Here is a 17,673-nt window from a genome sequence, read left to right on the forward strand (position 1 = left end):
GGGGGTGACAGCTGTGCAGTGAGGTGCGACCACCCGACAGGGGTTTATGAAACCAGACCTGGTGGTTGTCAGGTGATTCAGACCCCAAACACACACACAGGCACACACACACAGACAGACAGACTTGGGTGGCCTCTGTTTGTGTTGTCTCCTGTTTTTTGGGTTTTTTTCTGTCTCATCCTTGGCCACAGTTTTCTCTTGAACTTCCTATTAACTGTCATCCTAATGAATGTGATGTGATGTACCAATTCAGGCTTGGTCAGGAGGAGACATCCCAATTTCCTGTTTTGGCAGGATAGTGATATTGCAGGGGATCATGTTTTAAGGCTGGTTTTATTGTTTTTATGTACAGCCATAAAGACTAGTATAAGGTATTGGCATTATAATATTACCGAGACATCAAAATACAAAATATTCTAGTATTCCACAAGCAATCTAAGTTTTAAATCTCTTTACATATAACTTTCCACAGCTAGTTGGTCATTTGTGTCCGTCTCTGTTGAAGTTTTGGATTGACCTTTTAGCACAGGCTCCAGCTAACAAGTGCAGTGTAGTGTGGTAAGCTCAAAGAACAATATGGCTGTGTAACACTAGCGTCTAGTCTGGACACGGTGTCCTAGGTCACTGCTCTTCATTGGTTGTGTCTGATGGCATTTGCGGGTTCATTTAACTCCGTCTCAGTTGCACAGATCAGGTTCGTCCACAAAGACGTAACAAGTGGTCCTCTCTTTTCTCGGAGCGTATAAATGGAGGTTACTTCAAGGAGACTGAAACCTTAAAATGAAAGCGTTTTAGCAGCACCATTATATAGCAACAAGAAGATAGAGTGCTTCAAAAGTATGTGGAAAAGTATGAGCAGCACGGCAGGTTATGAAGTGCAGTTTAGCAAACAGCGGGGGCTAAAAGTAGATACGGAAACGCACATTGTTCTGCCCGGCTGCTCTACAAAGGGAGGAACACTTGATGAGCTGCTAAAAGAAGAAGGGAATGGGATTAGGCTTTAGGAATGGAGCTGGAAAGAATGGAAAAAATGAAGCCAGGAGGGAGTGAAGAAGCTCAAAATTGGTAAAAACAGACAGGGAGGTTGAGAATGTAGAATAGAAGTAATTTAGTTCAAACTTGGGTATTATTAAGACCCAAACTTATCAAGTTTTAGTTTAGGATTTACTCACAGTAGGTGCCACTTGTCGTAAAGAACCTACCTTTTTCATTAAGAGTGTTAGAAATGCAATGCCTGCAATGAGCAACGTTTGTGCACTGCCACGTTCAGTTAACCAGAAAGTACCCCACAATATGTTGTTATTGATATGATGACAAAGATCACATGCTGCGGGGAGAATTGAGCAAAGGGGGAACTTGAGTTTCTCCATGATGTCACAGCATTTGTTACATGCCAGACATGCCATCCCGGAAGCCGCAGTCTGTCCGTTAGCCAATGGCAACAACCTCGCAGACATGCATAAGCACACGCAGCGCACACAAGCATCCGTGGACACACAAGCGCAAACACTCTATGTCAAATGATTCAGCTAATTCACATGGCAGGAGGCTCAGGAGTCAAATGATTTAAAAGCTTATTTTGTGGAGGCTGACGTTGTTGACAGCCTGGGCTGTTGTCCAACACCTTTCCAGTAGCTTCTTCTCCCAAAAGAGACCAAGAGCCAAGAATGTTGTTATATGGTTGTTAGATCCAGCTTCAGTTGAGAGTAATGACCAGGTGGAACATCTCCAGATTTTGTTCTAGACGGCATTTATTGTTAGGAGTGCAAGTGTCTTTTTGTAAGAATCTGGCATAACAAACATTAGGCAATGAGGCACTGGGAACAGAGTGTCTCAGAAACTGTCGGGATGACATTTGTCATGTTTCTTTCTTTCTGCCTCTTCCTCTAGCTCCTGGAGCTTATCGCAAAGTCCCAGCTCCCCTCGCTCAGCGGAGTGGCACAGAAAAACTACATGAATATTCTGGAGAGAGTGGTACAGAAAGGTGAGCCCCGTCACTCTTTTAAAGTCACTCAACTAGTTTGCCTCTCAGTTTCTCTCCTTTGTGTCAAAGGGTTTCGTCTTTCTGCTGTGGTCTGTTCTTTTCACACACACAGACACACAGGTACCTCTTAAATTACGTACATCTTACCATAAAACACCCCCTGTTTAATTTTCTTTATCTATATAATTATACAGAAAAGTAGACTCCTCATCTGCATTAAAGATTGGAGCAAAGATCAAGGCTTTGTGTGCTTTGTTTGCACCAATTGATGATGAAATGAGCCCTGACCACATCTAAAGAAGGCCGGGGAATAAATCTAGTATTGTAATGGCATAGTAAAAAACATTGACAATCACCAGACTCCTGTACAAGCCACAGTGTAAACCAAATGTTCTCTCTGCTAAACAGAGATCTAGGTTGTTTAGGTGCCGTTATGAGACCTGTTGGCTAAATATTATGAGTGTCACAGTAGGAGAGTACATGCGCTCCAAAACATTTGGTTTAATAACGTGTTTTTTCGATTATTAAATATTGCCCTCTTTAGTCGTTTGCCTGGTAGCTGCTAATCTCGCTCTATAACACCCAGGCTTTAGAACTGCAATTTAGGGTCATTACAGGAACAAGTTCCAACGATTATCATCCGATTTCCTCCTCAGTTCTCAATGACCAGCAGAATGTTCGTCCGATCAAGGAGCTGCTGCAGACGCTCTACATCTCGCTGTGTGGTCATGTTCAGGACATGGGCAAATCTGTCCTGGTAGGGAACATTAACATCTGGGTGCATCGCATGGAGAACATCATGCAGTGGCAGCAGCAGCTGGACAACATCCAGATCAACAGGGTAAGCATCTGCCCAAAATACAGGCCGGAAACGCTTCAAGACAGACCCAGTGAAAACTCTCCATTAATACTCATGACTTTCTCTGCCTCCTTATTTCCTTCAGCCCACATCTACAGGGATGGGTCTGACTGACCTGCCTGTCAGTCTGCAGTTGAACATCATGCAGCGTATCACAGACGGCAGGGACCTGGTCAGCCTGGGCCAGGTGTGCCCCGAACTGGGGGCTCTCACTGAGGACCGGCTGCTGTGGAAGAAACTCTGCCAGTACCACTTCACAGACAGACAGGCATGTAGAAATGAAAAGATAATTATTGAATGCATGACAATGATTGACTCTTTCTAGTTGACTTATTACTGGTCGTTTTTAAACTATAACCAGATCACCTAAAAGTTATATATTTGTCAAATTAATGTATAACAACATAACATCACTAAAATCATAAGGAGGTCAAGCATCTCTGATAAACAAGACTTGCTGCTGGAAAATTAGAGACTGACGAATACTGACACTACAGTAACCTAGCACCGTGTTTAAAAGCATGCACTTAATAAGCAGGTGAGGTGGTGTCCGGTTTTAAGTTAAAGTAGGTTAAAGTAAAGCTTCCTGACAGGGTAGTGTGCTAAACCACATCTAGTTTGCGTTAAAGGGAAAAACATCACATCATGTTACTTTGTGTGTAGTAGCAAATTGGACTATAGAAGAACTGCTCATGAAAGATAAGCATTTTTCTTCCCTTGGGTCATGTCTTAAAGTCTGTGCTCCTCTTCTTCAGATCCGAAAGCGCCTGATGGTGTCAGATAAAGGTCATCTGGAGTGGAAGAAGATGTACTTTAAGCTGAGTCGCTGCTATCCTCACAGAGAGCAATACAGTGACACCCTGCACTTCTGCACACACTGCCACATCCTTTTCTGGAAGGTAGCGTACTTTCCTCCATTTTACTTGATCAAAGTGGATATAAACCTAAAATGTTACAGCTAGTAAAGATGCACTTAGATTATAAAACAAAAAATATTGATTTGTTGTTTTGTTTGTTTTTTTGTTTCTTTTTGCAGGACACAAACCATCCCTGCACGGCCAACAACCCAGAAAGTTGCACCATGTCCCTCTCCCCTCAAGACTTTATCAACCTTTTCAACTTCTGATCCCCATTCCCCCACCAAAAGATGAACTGACTGTACATACTGTACATAGAAGTGTACAATATTGTTTTTGTTTAATGGCACAATCGATTCCTGAATGTGTATTTAGCTGAGGTATGACTGGAGGGTGTTCATGCAGCGGGACAATTATGCAATCATGTTTTCTTTTTGAAAGAGTACAGAGCTCCTGGGAGAGTTCACTGTTGAAAGTGAGTGAATGTGACCGAGAAGGGGAAAAAAGATGTAGAAGCAGTCGGCCTGTGGGTGGAGGGTAAAGGGAACACTCGACTGTCAGAGTTTAGTCTTAGTTTCATGAGTTTTTTTTAAAATTATACCTCCAAAGTAAACCTGACCTTAGATGTGTACACCTGTTGTTGTTTTTTTCACCGATTTAATAGAATTTATTTGTTTTTCAAACCTTTCTTTCGACACAGGGAGTAGGAACATTATTCATACCTGTTTGTTTGATATTTGAAATGTAATTTAATATATTACAAGACCTGCTCACATGGGGAGAATCAACATATTCAGGTGAAGTTTGCAGTAACATTGTGTTTGGCACTCGGACAGAGAGAAGTAAATCTTTAGTTGGTGCAGCACCGAAGGGATAATGAATCTGAGCAAGGGACTCTGAGTGATGACTCTGTGTTATGACACACTGCAGTTGTGTTTTCTATTTTTCTTTGTTGTTTTTCACTTTTATAAAGATTTGATATGACTTTTTTTTAAATTAATTGTGTGTTTGTTTTCTGCTGTGGCTGCTATAGCAACAGCACCTGAGTGCAGTATTACCAAAAATATCAAAGTCAATATAATAATGGTGTGTGCCTTTTATCATAAAACTTGAAACCGGTACAGCTTAATTCTCGTTTGCAATCTTTTCAGATCCCAGTGCTGTTTGTATGATCAACAAATGTCTCATTTGTAGAAAAGTGCTATTTAACATACCAAAGTTGACTGTCTGAAAGATAAAAAGATCTTTTTTTTTTTATATAGCCTCCTGCATGATTTCTTTTTTTTTTTTTTAACACCGAGCTGAGTTTACTTATTTATTGAGATTCTGGCAAGTGGCTCAACTTGCACTATTAGGTTTGAAGGACCTTTTTGGTATAAAGTTGCAATGTTGACTTTCCTCTGTCACTGCTCAGACAGTGAGGACTGATGTACATGCTATGCATTGTGTTCTGCTTATGTTCTGTTGAATAAATAAAAGGAAATAACTTCTCTGGTTCTCTGTTGTCAGTTTCACACTTAGATGTGAATTTTCTTTTTAGCAGACACTGACGCTTTATGTAGGACAGTTATTGAACCCAATCATAAAGATGATCAGGAGCTGCTCTGTACGTTTGCTTGCTGCTGGAAGCAAATTCTGCTCTCTAGTGGACAAATGATGAACTGCAACTTCCAAAAACATACTGTTAGTACTTTGCACCATCAGGACAGGGTTTACAACAAACTACAATTACTATTCATGTCTTTTTCTTTTTTACTCGTGCAGTGGACTGAAACAGTGCTTAGCTGATGAAACACTAAGCCAAGGCTCTAATTAAATAGGGTAAGCCCCTCACCTAACTCAAATGCTGGTAGTGGAAACAAACTACCTTAAAATACAAATGGGCCTCTCCTGAGTCATTAAACCAAAAAGACCTCCAGGGCACTGGTCTTAATGAGGCAGGCCTGCTGTATAATAACACTGTTCCTGTCAAACAGTGAGCTCCGTTTGATCAACAACAACACAACAGTTTTCTCAAACAATTGTTTTAATTGTTGCAGTAGGACAACAGCTGAAGTTAAAACGAACAAAGCAAATGCAACTTTTTTTCCTTTTTTGCATGATAGAAACAATGTTATAATTCACCATGTTTTAAAATAAATAATATTTATACAAATATTATGTAAATATTATTCATAATTCAGGAAATATGACACGAGTCATTGTGACTGCGCGTCTCCCACTTGCAGCATTGCACATACAGTACAAGCCCTGCTCTCCAGGGTGTGTAAGGTAGCTTTTAGTCCAACATTTGGGAAGCATGACGTGTGTGCGACTGGCAAAGGCATGAATGTGTATTAATGCTGTCAAAGCTATAATACACAGGCATCATGTAAGGTCCACAAAGAGAGTTTGTTCATCTTTTTCACTAGACAAAAGCTGAATACGTCATCTTTATCTTCCTCATTACAAATTTGCTGGTTTGAGGCAACACTGCCCACCGGTTTTCCATCAAAAAGGTGCCAGTGTATTGTTGCTGTGACAGCAGCAGAAGAAGAAGGCAATGTTAATGATACATTCCCATGTTTTTTTTTTTTTTCCGGAGATAAACAATATCATTTCTTTGAATTTTCTATCTAAAGCTGCATTAGCAATCATATAGTTAGCTACCTACCTTATTTTCTTTAGTAACCCCCCCTCACCTTTTTTAACTACTATCATGCAAACATATCATCTACAGTTTGTGCCTTTTGAAAAACATAACAAGCACCAGTAACTTTTTTTTTTTTTTTTTTACTTGATCTCCTGCTGGAGGAGTGGCCAGTGTTTGACATTTGAGAAGACGTACATCATTTCAAGGAAAAGCTACAAAGTTTGTTGCATATTGTCATTGTACCATTCTCAGAATTGTGTGCGTGTATCTCCTGCATCCCTCGTCTACATCTCTTCTGCTAAGATATGACATGAGCCCAAAGGAAACGTGGAGTAGTGGTATTATATTCAAACCAGTGAAGTCTGGTAGGCTGATGATATCGATGAGAATCCTGGACGGCTGCATCCTTAGATGTTTATTCAGCAGTAGATTGTGTCGGGAAGCTGTCCTGCTCTTCTCAGTTGCCTTAATTTGAATTGTTGATGGTGTATTGAGTACAGTCTTAGCATTGAGCCACATCTACCAGACGTGGACCCACAAGCCCTTTAAGCCATTTCTAACACTCTTTGATACATCATTTGGTTTGGCAGCATTTCACCATCTGTCTAAGCTTCCAGTGCATGAGGTGAGTGAGGTGGTGTGGGAGTTAAAAAACACCCCAACAAAACCTCACAGACGGTATAAGTACCAACTGCAGAGGATCCCGAGATGTTGAGAATCCCCGGTGGTTTGTGAGGTGTAGCCAGGTAAATTAGTCGTCACTGCAGAACTGTAGTAGTCCTGTGTGTGCAAACAAATGAGCGCTTAGCATTATGTGACAAACATGCACAAACATGACGTTTTTTTGTTTTATAAGAGGAAAAAGAAAAGAGTAGCATTCTTATAAACATCTGGTAACAGTGAAGGACAAAGTTGCAAAGCAAAGTAAAGAGTTACCAGAGTTAGTAAATGTCACACAGAGGTACGTTCTCTCTTTCTGAGTTCTGAATAATCCACTCAATAGCATCCCAACCCTACAGGTTCACACAGGGAAAGAGAGAAGATTAAAGAGACCAAACACAGAGACAGACAGACTGTGAACACCGCTGGAAATAGCAACTTCTGACTCTGTTCAGTGAACTTGCACTGGAAAAAACCCCAGTTAGAAGGCATGCAAAGAAATTATCGGCAATGTCTTTATCACTTGCACTTAAATTCAGACTACATGCAAAAGATGAAATAAATACAGATGTTTTTTTCTTTTCACTTCACCTTCCTGGCGTTGGCTGACATCCTTCTAGCCATCATCCCCTCCAAGTAACTGCTTAGGCTCACTCCCTTCACTGTGATGATGGCCTCCTGTGTCAGGACGGTACTAGGGAGGAGCGGGGGAGGGGGAGAACATGATTACTGTAAGACATGAACAAACTGTATAACACTGTGTACCTGCAAGGACACTGTGTCTAGCTCATTCTGGTTCTCATCTGTCTGTAAAGTGTCACACACACACACACACGGACACACACACAGTACCCTGAAATGTTTCCAGAGATGAAATGCAATGCTGAATAAATTGTACAATGTACTTACACCTCAGGGTTGTCAGGGTGAGGTCTGTAAAGAAGCCGCTCATCCACTGAAATCAGGTTGGTGAGAGTAATCTGGAGGAGATGAAATACATTTATGGAAAAACATGGAATATTAAGATGCAAACACAGCACGCGTTATTGATTTACTTTACAATTACAATCAAGTCACAGCTGGACTCAGCATGAACTTACATTCGTTGAGCAGAGCTCCATCTTTTTCTCGTCTGGGTCGACTATAGAATGTTCCTTCACGTATGTCTGCGTCTGACTGGTTCCCAGTATCTACAAAGACAATAATACACAGTAAAATGTGCCAAAATATCACGTGGCATGTGTAACGTAGTCGCTTCAGATGAATAAAAACACATATGCTCAATTCGCTGATGAAATGCTGCAAACTCTTGCAGAGAAGCCAGTTTAGGAACCCCTCGCCTTTGTCTTTTCCACATATTCATGCACCTGTATGCATCTGACCATGTGTGTGTAAATATTACAATATATTATCGCAGTGTGTTGATGACTGACCGCTCGCACGATGCTCGGGAGGCCCCACTCTGTGCTGAGGAGTCTGTGGCTGTGCAGGCGTCCCTCTTCATCCAGACTACGGTCCAGCACGTCCACCCCGACCACATTAGGGTTCATGGGGTTTGGGTACTTCCTCATGGCAGCCTTGATCACCGTCTCCCATGGGTAACTGCACACAAAGACAGTGCAAAATAATATGAAGGAGAAGAAACATATTAACTTACACTGATGGATAAACTGGGTTGAGTATGTTTCATGATTTCCTGCACAGTGTTATCACTGTCAGTGCTTCTCTGTGACAGATCTGTGGCTGTTGGTGCATCCTGGTGTCATATAGTGACTCACCATCAGAGCAGGTGGAATATACTAACCAGAATTATAGAAGTCATGATTCAGAGTTAATAGATTCAGATGTAATTAAATCCAGTTAATTTAGTTGAGGGTCCCATCAGCCTAGCCTTGCAATGACAGACCTTCATGGATACACAGTAAACACACCTGAAAACATGCTCGGTGCTCCAAATCTTCATTTTCTCAGAAAGAAAAAAAAAGCCCTCTGTGATCCGAAACTCTGTCTCACCGCATCATTTCCATAATGAGGAACTAGCTCCAGTGATCAGAGAATAAGGCCTGTGATGGAAGCTCACGACTATCAATGAAGTGAGTCCACGGAGCGCATCTCCGCTTTTCTTCGCACGTCAAGCTGACGCAAAGACTGCGCGACATGCGCTGCTGATCCCAGAGTCACAGCGACAGACAGAAAACATGTAATTTACAGATGAACACAAATGGCTCATACAGTAAAGGACAAGAGAGAAGCCGGTGCAACGCCGAGCGTCAAGCCAGACAGAACGAGATATAGGCTTCTGGTCAGGATTTTCAAAATAAAACCATTTGCAAGCGTCATAAAAAGGACGTTCACCTGTTACGATGGCATCTTTGGTTTAAAAGATCATCCTCATCCTTTGAAATGTATCACTGAGATATAGGGCTTTTAGAAACATTACATCTGCTAATAAATAACCTCATAAATTCCCTGACAAGTCCCTAGTTATGTCGTTTAATATTTTCCTTATTTATATCCATAAGCCATGTTTAGTATAAGACCTTAATGCACCATGTTTATTTTACAGTGATACCGACTCATGTGTTAAGCCCACCATCATGTGTCATAGCCATAATTATTTTTCTCTAATCAGACGACAGATTTGTTTTATTTTGAAGGCAGGAGCACTGTTTCCGCCGCCGTGCTCTGGTTTCGTCTCTCCGACTTGACGAAGCTGGTGTAGCTGCTGCTGCGTCCGCCTCCATTTGTGCGCATGCGCACAGCATCTTGCCATCATCCCCCGTCAAGTGTCGCCAAAGCAGCGCGGCTGCGTCAAGCTACACACAGACAGCGAGATACAAGCCGGAAACACGGTGATGCTCATTTCAAAATAAAACATGTGGAGCCCAGTAACTTGATGACAGATTAGTAAGGTTTATATATTTATGTTATTCATTTATTTATTATTTATTTTTATTTTTATTTTTGTTGTTTATATTTTCATGTCTGTATTTATTTTATTGTTTATTTGTCTGTCTTTTTCAGTATTGTTTAAGTCTGTGCTATTGTTTTCTGTGCTGCCAATTGTTTGGGATGTTCGAGATGTTGTAACTCAAAAACCAATAAAGACATGTTTAAAAATAAATAAATAAATAAATAAAACATGTGGAGCCTAGAACATGAGTTCAAAATGCTGAAGTAAAATAAAAGATGACATGACCTCATTGATATTTAAGTTTAAACTTTATTAATAATCAGAAAATGTTATATCATATCATTGTAATTCTTATTAAATATTTTGGATTTTCACATCTTTTAGTGTGTTTTTATTCTGAAAGCGTGACCGGAAGTGTGAGGTGCATTGTCTCCGCCTTGCCTGTGGTGTTGTGGGCTCTGAGGAAGGATTCATTGAAGCAGACGCGCAGTGGAGCCAGTGTGTGGTCCCTTAACGAGAAATTCCTGCCATCGCCGTTCATTCAGCGGCCTTTTATTTCACACTGGATCCGGAACAATTAACCGACTCATAGAAAACACTCTCAGACGATTACAAGACGGAATAACGCACACTGCATGACCTTGCATTGAATGTCACTATAGACAGATTTTTAAGGCACCGACACGGTAAGGTAATAAGCATCCTCATACGCACGGAGGAGAGGGCGAGAGCAATGTCGATGTGATGGGCTGCTGTGTGTCCCCTGTGCGCACTCTTCATGTTGATGTTTGTGCACGGCGATCGTGTTATTTTAAGAGATCTCAGACGGAATCAGCTCACGCTTCTTTTTTTTTAGAGAAATCATATTGATAACAGGACTGCTCTTGCAGCCTGGTTGAAGGCCGGACTGCATGCCGCAGAATGCAAATTCGCCATTCAAATAGTCAACAATCCTATCGTGGATATAGTAACCTGAGTATTTATTTATTTATTTATATATTTTTTAGAAATGTGCGGTTAAATGTGTATTCAAACTGTGATGTTTAGGTTTATTCTCAGAGCAATTTATGCGGAGAGTGCGTGAGGCAGATGCTGCAGCAGCGCTTGATCCGCTCCAGGCTGAGAGAGAGAGAGAGGGGGGAGAGGAGAGAGAGAGAGAGAGAGAGGGTTGGAGAGGGGGGCGTCATCTTTATAGGATCATTAAATCACACTGTCTGACTGTGCACCCCGCTACTTGTCAGCCTATGCGTCTGACAGTATATGACCCATATGTGAAAGTGGGGCACGAGGCATCCCCCTCCTCATTATAAGGGCCACCAGGTTGGCTGGTGGTCGTGCTCAAGCCAAAAAATCTGCTGACACATGCGCTGTGCCGGCCGGTGCTCCCAGCCTTTGTGCGCAATGAAGCCTATAGCTCATCTATCATGGCCTCATGGGGCCACAGACTCCTATAGGCTTAAGTCTGGCCGTCTGTTGACCTGGGTTCATTTTAGGGCTTCATAAAGAATTTAAAATAATGTATGAAATGAGAATGATCATGTTTTGGTTTTAAAATAATGTTAGGGTTCACTGTTGATTACTTGTCTCTGTGGAAGATGGTATACCACTCTTACTCAGTGGCTCCAGCTCCAACAGCTGTGAGTTTTCGAGGCCTCTGTACTAACACCTGTCTTTTTATTTTCAGGTCATCGGCCACAGCCATGGAGATTGTTACACATTTAATTAATGACACCATAGAATTCTACAAATGGACCCTAACTATTGCAGGTAATATATCATCTGTCTTTGTCTGGTCTGAGAGTCTTTTTTGAGAGAACTGTGTTTCACAAGTGACTGAATACACATTGTCTTGTGTGTGCACTTATATACACTACATATCCGTATACATGCATGTTTCTCCTGTCACAAGACAGTAACACATGTCAGAAAGCGGCTTTTTAAGTTCACATATACTTTGAATTTATCGCTTGCACCATTAAACAGTGGTGTCTCCACCAAACTGACCTCCAGACAGATCACCTACAGACATCTGTACTCATCAACTGCTTTGACCTGCCCTCTCCTTTAAATTTAATTAAACTCACGCTGTGCCAGTGTAACGCCAACATTAAAGAATAGTTATGTAATGCTATGAGAATATCTATTCTACAGACAAGCGGGTGGAGAAATGGCCTCTGATGGACAACCCCCTGCCCACGCTGGCCATCAGTACCTCCTACCTGCTGTTCCTCTGGCTGGGGCCCAAATACATGAAGAACAGAGAGCCCTTCCAGCTCCGCAAAACCCTCATTGTTTACAATTTCAGCATGGTCTTCCTCAACTTCTTCATCTTTAAAGAGGTAGGTTACCACTTGAGACTAAAAACTAAAAGTAAAAAGAGTTGAATTTGTGGAAGTTTTATTCCAACCTGTAACTATCCATCCATGAGTAAATTACAATATCAGTTTGGGCCCCTGGGTTTAGGCTAACCTCATTAGAGTGTATCCAGCTTTCTGCCTGCACTCCATTTCTATTTCTCTCTCTGCCACTCTCACTGTGAGGCTCTGCCTTTGTCCGTTTATTTCCAGTGATTCAGTAGACATGTTCTCTTGCTTGTTTTTGTTTTTTTAGCTGTTCATGGCAGCACGGGCGGCAAGCTACAGTTACATTTGTCAACCGGTGGACTATTCAGACGACCCCAATGAAGTCAGGGTGAGTGTTGCAGGAGGTTGCAGACACACACATGAAGACACGTGCACACATGCAAAATTTACCACAATGGATTGAACCTATTATGTAATTTACTTTCATATTGCTGTGCAGCACTTTACACCTCCGCCTTCCACCTCCTCCTATTATTATTTATTGTTATTATCTTCACTATAGTGCTCTACTGTACCCAAATGATTAAGAACACCCATGTCAGTGTGCCAGTGAAGCTTCAGTCTCACTGGTTTTTAGTAACATGATCAGTTTCCATTCTTTGAACTGCTCCTGTTATTAGAAAAAGCTCAAAGCTGGAAGAGGGACCATAGAAGGTATTCAGTTTCACCTTCCTTCCTGCTGTTCCATGACGTATTTATACAAGTGATCCAGTCAAGTTGGTCTCAGGTGACCGTTAGCATTCAGATGTTAATGTAATCTAGAAAAAAAAGTCTGAAAGAACTATTCCTGTCTGTGTTTGTCTATTTGTTCCTGTTTCCTTCCTCCACCTGCACCTGTCTTCTCCCTTCAACCCCTTTCTCGTGTTCATGTCTGAGACAGGTGGCAGGAGCTCTGTGGTGGTATTTCGTCTCTAAGGGCATCGAGTATCTGGACACGGTGTTTTTCATCCTGAGGAAAAAATTCAACCAGGTTACTTTCCTGCACGTCTACCACCACTGCACCATGTTCACGCTCTGGTGGATTGGCATCAAATGGGTGGCAGGAGGGCAGTGTGAGTAGCTATCACATTTCCCAAAGTAATACATTAATAAACCAACAGTGAAATAATTGTGATCTTTATCACCTGTTTCCTTTAGTTCTGTAGAATATGAAGTCTGAGTTGATGAAAGATATACTGCGCTTTACACACATTTCCACAGTGTACCATACTGTAAGTTGCAAGATTGATTTCCCATTTTTCAGGGAGCCTTTGGCTTCCAGTTATTTCCCAGTCATGGATGGATTACCAAATGGACCTACTGGCACAGGCCCAGACCTGAAGCCATCCAAAGGCAAAGAGTCAAAGAGTCAGATCAAATCTAGGGATTTCTTTTGGGATTTTTTTTGCTCCTGAACCGTGAAATGACCGACCTGCCTGTGGTAATATCATGCAAAGATACATAATTCATCACAGTGGACAATGTTGATGACTCATTTCTTGTTAATTACTGTGTGGTAATGGAGCTGGAAAATGATTCTCAGTGATGTCAAATATTCACAATTTGTGGCTTTTAGCTATAATAAGCATGACAAAACAAATTTTAATGTTCTAATTTTTTTGTTTTGTTTGCAGCATTCTTTGGTGCACACATGAATGCAGCAATCCACGTCTTGATGTACTTGTATTATGGCCTGGCCTCCTGTGGACCTAAGATCCAAAAGTACCTGTGGTGGAAGAAGTACTTGACCATTATCCAGATGGTAAGATATTACCTTACTGTGTGGCTAATTTCATTAAAAAAGTATTATTTCAACACATCTTAGAAGGCTTATCTGAAATTATGAATCAGCCATTTTTACACTGCAAAAATTGAATTTTGTCTCTCTCTTTGTGTCTCAGATTCAGTTCCACGTCACCATCGGCCACACAGCCCTGTCCCTCTACGTCAACTGCGACTTCCCCCACTGGATGCACTACTCCCTCATCTGCTACGCCATCACCTTCATCATCCTCTTCGGCAACTTCTACTACCAGACCTACCGCCGCCAACAGCCCAGGCGTGATGCCTCCTCCTCCTCCAAAGCAGGCAAGGCCATCTCTAACGGGACCCTCAATGGGCTCAGCAAGGCAGCCAATGGCGCAGTGGTGACGGGGAGCAAAGAGGAGAAGCCCCAGGAGAACTCTGGCAGGAGAAAGAGGAAAGGAAGAGCTAAAAGAGATTAGATGAAGAGGAGTGAGAGAGGTAGAGGTGAGGTAGGGCCTTGATTTGGGTTCTAGGTTGATAGTGCTAAAACATGAAAAACTTAATTTGAGGGAGATGAATGGATGCTTTAAGGTGTGACATGTTTATTTAAGCCATGATCTGAGTTGTTGTAGATAAAATATGAGACAGGTTTGTGTTGAGAGAGGATCATTCTGTTAGTAAGAGGTGTCAAAGGTCTTGCCTAAGGTGACCGTTACCACAAATAACCCAAAAATACATTTCAGTTTGGTACGGGATAGATCTTAGTATTCCTTCTCTTTATTGTGGTGCCAAGTACTGTAGATCTGGTTCAAAAAGTGACATGCAGCTACTGAAAACTGAGCCTGAATAGGAAAGTGAGTCTACCAGGCCCGTTTGGCATGCTGGGAAAGCTACATTAAATGCACATGAGCTGCTTGAAAAAGATGAAATACCATTATTATTGTGATCACTGCTGTATCGAGACAGGAATACACATCATGACACATGCACAAACACAACTTTTTTTTGTTGTTGTTCAACTTTACAGATATAAAACTGGTGATAATGTACAGTATCATGTCATATTTTCCTCATCTTATTCAAGTTATTATTGATGTTATGTGAGAGAGACTTAAGTTTACAGTTCTTGTCTTACTGAATAGACACCTCTACAGTTATCCACTGATTTGTGTACATGGAGCTCTCTTATTTATACCTATTTATTTCAAGTCGTGGACTCAGCTGCCACTCACTTTTGAGCTTTCACCCCATTAGCACACAGTTACATTCTAAAGAAGGAAAAAGAGTCAATATCAAGAGGCAAGATGTCCATTGAAATAGAAGAAAAAAGATTTATAACCCTTTGAGACTTGATGGGATTGTTTCATTATTCGTTTATGATGGAATAATAATCATCTGTAGCTCATAGAAGGTTAAAATGAAGATGTTCTATTTCTGTATACAATCATAACAAGTTTTTTATGTCCCAACTTGTATGTAATGCAATGAAACGTAATGAATATTATCCAGAGATATGATGGAACTAATGATTATCTCAGTGTTTCCTGTTTTCACAGAGAAGCTGGTGGAGTTTTGTCTTTGCAGATGTTTACCTGTCTTTTTATATTATATCCTCTCTGATGTCGTTGTTTGTCTTACACGCTGGTGAAAATGTTCTGTGCCGAACAAAGAAGCGGTGGCGTTCTGGGTTCCCTTTGTGTTTACGGAGAATTCAGAACCAGCTAACAGCCAGTTTTTATCAAGTGAACTAAGCCTACTTTTAGCGCCATTTGCTTCCCATATTCAATCAAATATCTTTTTGTGTCTGCGTTTTCAGGCTTAATCCATGTCCTGAGATGGCTTGAATGTAAATTCATCAGGGGAAAAATTTGGATTTAAAAAGATAAAGAATACGATTTATATACAAAAAGAGCTGGTGAACCTCTATAGTGACTGTGTATGTTATACCACTATGAAGAATAACTCTGCTCTGCCTGTAGTATATAGAATATAAATCAGCTGTCTCCTCTATATCAGCAAATCCAGCTTCCTGTCATCCATTAACCAACACATTTTGATGTTATTTATTGGTTCTTTCTATTTATTTTGATGTAAATAACAATTTTCATCTATCTGAGAGTGCTTGTCTGTGTATTTGTTCTTTTTGTGTTGTACATATTACATTGTGATATTTTGTACACTGCGCATTTGGGAATGTTCCCAGCTTGTTAGCTTGGACAGTTATACGTCCACATTGCTTCTGTGTTTTTTTTTTAAGTATCATAACTTTGAACTCTCTTCAAACTGAATTAAACTGAATGCCTCTACACATGTTTTGCCACTTTATTTAACTGTCTAATTCATAATGTAATAAATATAATGGGTCAAGGATTTAAATGATCTTCTTTGTCGATCAAACCATTGTTTTGACATAAATGACTTGAGTGGTTTAGTTATCGTGAAAAGACAATGTTGGTAACAGATGAGCAAAGTAGTTTACTAACACTAGAGGGCACTGTGGTTATATTACAGTACATAAGTGTCACAGTGTGCTCACTGTGATTCTCAGGTCTTGAACCATCCACTGTTATCAAAGAAATGGCTTCAGCTCAAGATGAATACTTTTATTAAGTTTTATTATATGAGGAGAACAATGTAATTACTAAAAAACCCAACCCAATTCCTGGATATCTGGTCATTTGGTTATTGTCAAAACTCATTTCACTCAGACAGCCGAAACAATGAGGTAGCCTTCACACTAATGTTTTGTTATCTGTAACGAGTTGAAACCCAGTGTTCGACAGTAACTAAGTACATTTACTCATGTTCTGTACTCAGGTTTTAAGGTGCTTGTATTTTATTTGAGTATTTTCTTTGTGCTACTTCATACTTCTATTCCACCAGATTTGAGATAGAAATATTGCATGGACCTAACTGGGGGTTCAAGGTTTTACAGATAAAGATAAGATCAACATATTACATACATATAAAGTTGTTAAATGACCTCCACCTTGACCAACTACATTAAAACACAGCAATAAAAAATTAAATAGCACATTATATTTTAATACTGGGAAAGGTGCTGTTCAGCATAATTTGTCCCCCCCACCCCCCTCCCCTTCTTTAAACATAATGACTACTTTTACATTTAATACTTAAGGTACATTTAGCCAAGAACACTTCAACAGTGTTTTTGTAATATTTTGAATGTAGCACGTTTACTTGTAATGGAGTGTTTCACACTGTGGTATTACTACTTTTACTAAAGCAAAGAACCCAAAACACTGTTGAAGCCAAAAAAATCCAGTTTCATTAAAAAAATTGTTGTCCCTGACTTTCAGAAGGCGTTCACGACTGTAAGAAAGCCTGGTGTAAAAATGTGTGTTGTTTTGTTGCAATGCAGCTTCACCTTGCAGCTTTTCTCTTCTCTTTTGCCTTTTATGTCTTTTCGCTAGTTTAAACTACCATGATTAATTCAATTTTAAAAAGACCCCTACACTGTCAGCATATATCATGATATGTATATCAAATTATTATCGAATGATCTGGTTTGGTGTGGTTCCAGTTTGGGTGGAGTCAAGCACTGACACTGACAGTCATATGTTGCTTGTCTGATATACTTAAAATGTACCGGCACTAAAGACAAATCTCTGGCAACATGTTTGGTAGACAAAAAGAGAAAAGCATGTTAAAATTGAAT

The 17,673-nt window shown here is 40.6% G+C and overlaps 3 protein-coding genes across 6 annotated transcripts in view; 2 read left to right on the forward strand and 1 right to left on the reverse strand.

The window, feature by feature from the left end:
- fbxo32 (F-box protein 32) overlaps positions 1-4,955 on the forward strand; it is a 7,128-nt gene extending 2,173 nt beyond the window's left edge. Inside the window, exons 5-9 of the mRNA XM_010740023.3 lie at positions 1,891-1,984; positions 2,641-2,825; positions 2,929-3,111; positions 3,599-3,742; positions 3,880-4,955. Coding sequence (XP_010738325.2) covers positions 1,891-1,984; positions 2,641-2,825; positions 2,929-3,111; positions 3,599-3,742; positions 3,880-3,969 — 696 coding nt within the window. The 3' untranslated portion in view covers positions 3,970-4,955. The remainder of the gene's footprint in view (positions 1-1,890; positions 1,985-2,640; positions 2,826-2,928; positions 3,112-3,598; positions 3,743-3,879) is intronic.
- Positions 4,956-4,978: 23 nt separating this feature from the next.
- prelid3a (PRELI domain containing 3A) lies at positions 4,979-9,275 on the reverse strand. 2 transcript variants are annotated; one of them, XM_010740022.3, is made up of 7 exons: positions 8,924-9,275; positions 8,426-8,594; positions 8,093-8,182; positions 7,902-7,972; positions 7,584-7,686; positions 7,269-7,345; positions 6,972-7,112 (listed from the first exon to the last, which is right to left on the reverse strand). In XM_010740022.3, the coding sequence occupies exons 1-6, from the start codon at positions 8,953-8,955 to the stop codon at positions 7,274-7,276; spliced, it is 537 nt and encodes a 178-aa protein (XP_010738324.1). In that variant the 5' UTR covers positions 8,956-9,275; the 3' UTR covers positions 6,972-7,112; positions 7,269-7,273. The 2 variants fall into 2 exon arrangements, with proteins under 2 accessions (XP_027142941.1, XP_010738324.1); XM_027287140.1 differs by lacking the exon at positions 7,269-7,345 and having other exon boundaries at positions 4,979-7,112.
- Positions 9,276-10,348: 1,073 nt separating this feature from the next.
- Positions 10,349-16,304, forward strand: elovl4a (ELOVL fatty acid elongase 4a). Of its 3 annotated transcripts, none has more exons than XM_010740021.3 (7): positions 10,349-10,597; positions 11,591-11,673; positions 12,058-12,245; positions 12,517-12,597; positions 13,150-13,321; positions 13,883-14,010; positions 14,150-14,473. In XM_010740021.3, exons 2-7 carry the CDS (start codon positions 11,607-11,609, stop codon positions 14,471-14,473), a joined length of 960 nt encoding a protein of 319 aa, XP_010738323.2. In that variant the 5' UTR covers positions 10,349-10,597; positions 11,591-11,606. The 3 variants fall into 3 exon arrangements, with proteins under 3 accessions (XP_010738323.2, XP_019116225.1, XP_027143319.1); XM_019260680.2 differs by having other exon boundaries at positions 10,349-10,592; XM_027287518.1 differs by lacking the exon at positions 10,349-10,597 and having other exon boundaries at positions 11,607-11,673; positions 14,150-16,304.
- The last annotated feature ends 1,369 nt before the right edge of the window (positions 16,305-17,673 follow it).

The sequence above is a fragment of the Larimichthys crocea genome, chromosome XIII (genome assembly GCF_000972845.2).
Source record: "Larimichthys crocea isolate SSNF chromosome XIII, L_crocea_2.0, whole genome shotgun sequence".
NCBI classification, from domain to species: domain Eukaryota; kingdom Metazoa; phylum Chordata; class Actinopteri; family Sciaenidae; genus Larimichthys; species Larimichthys crocea.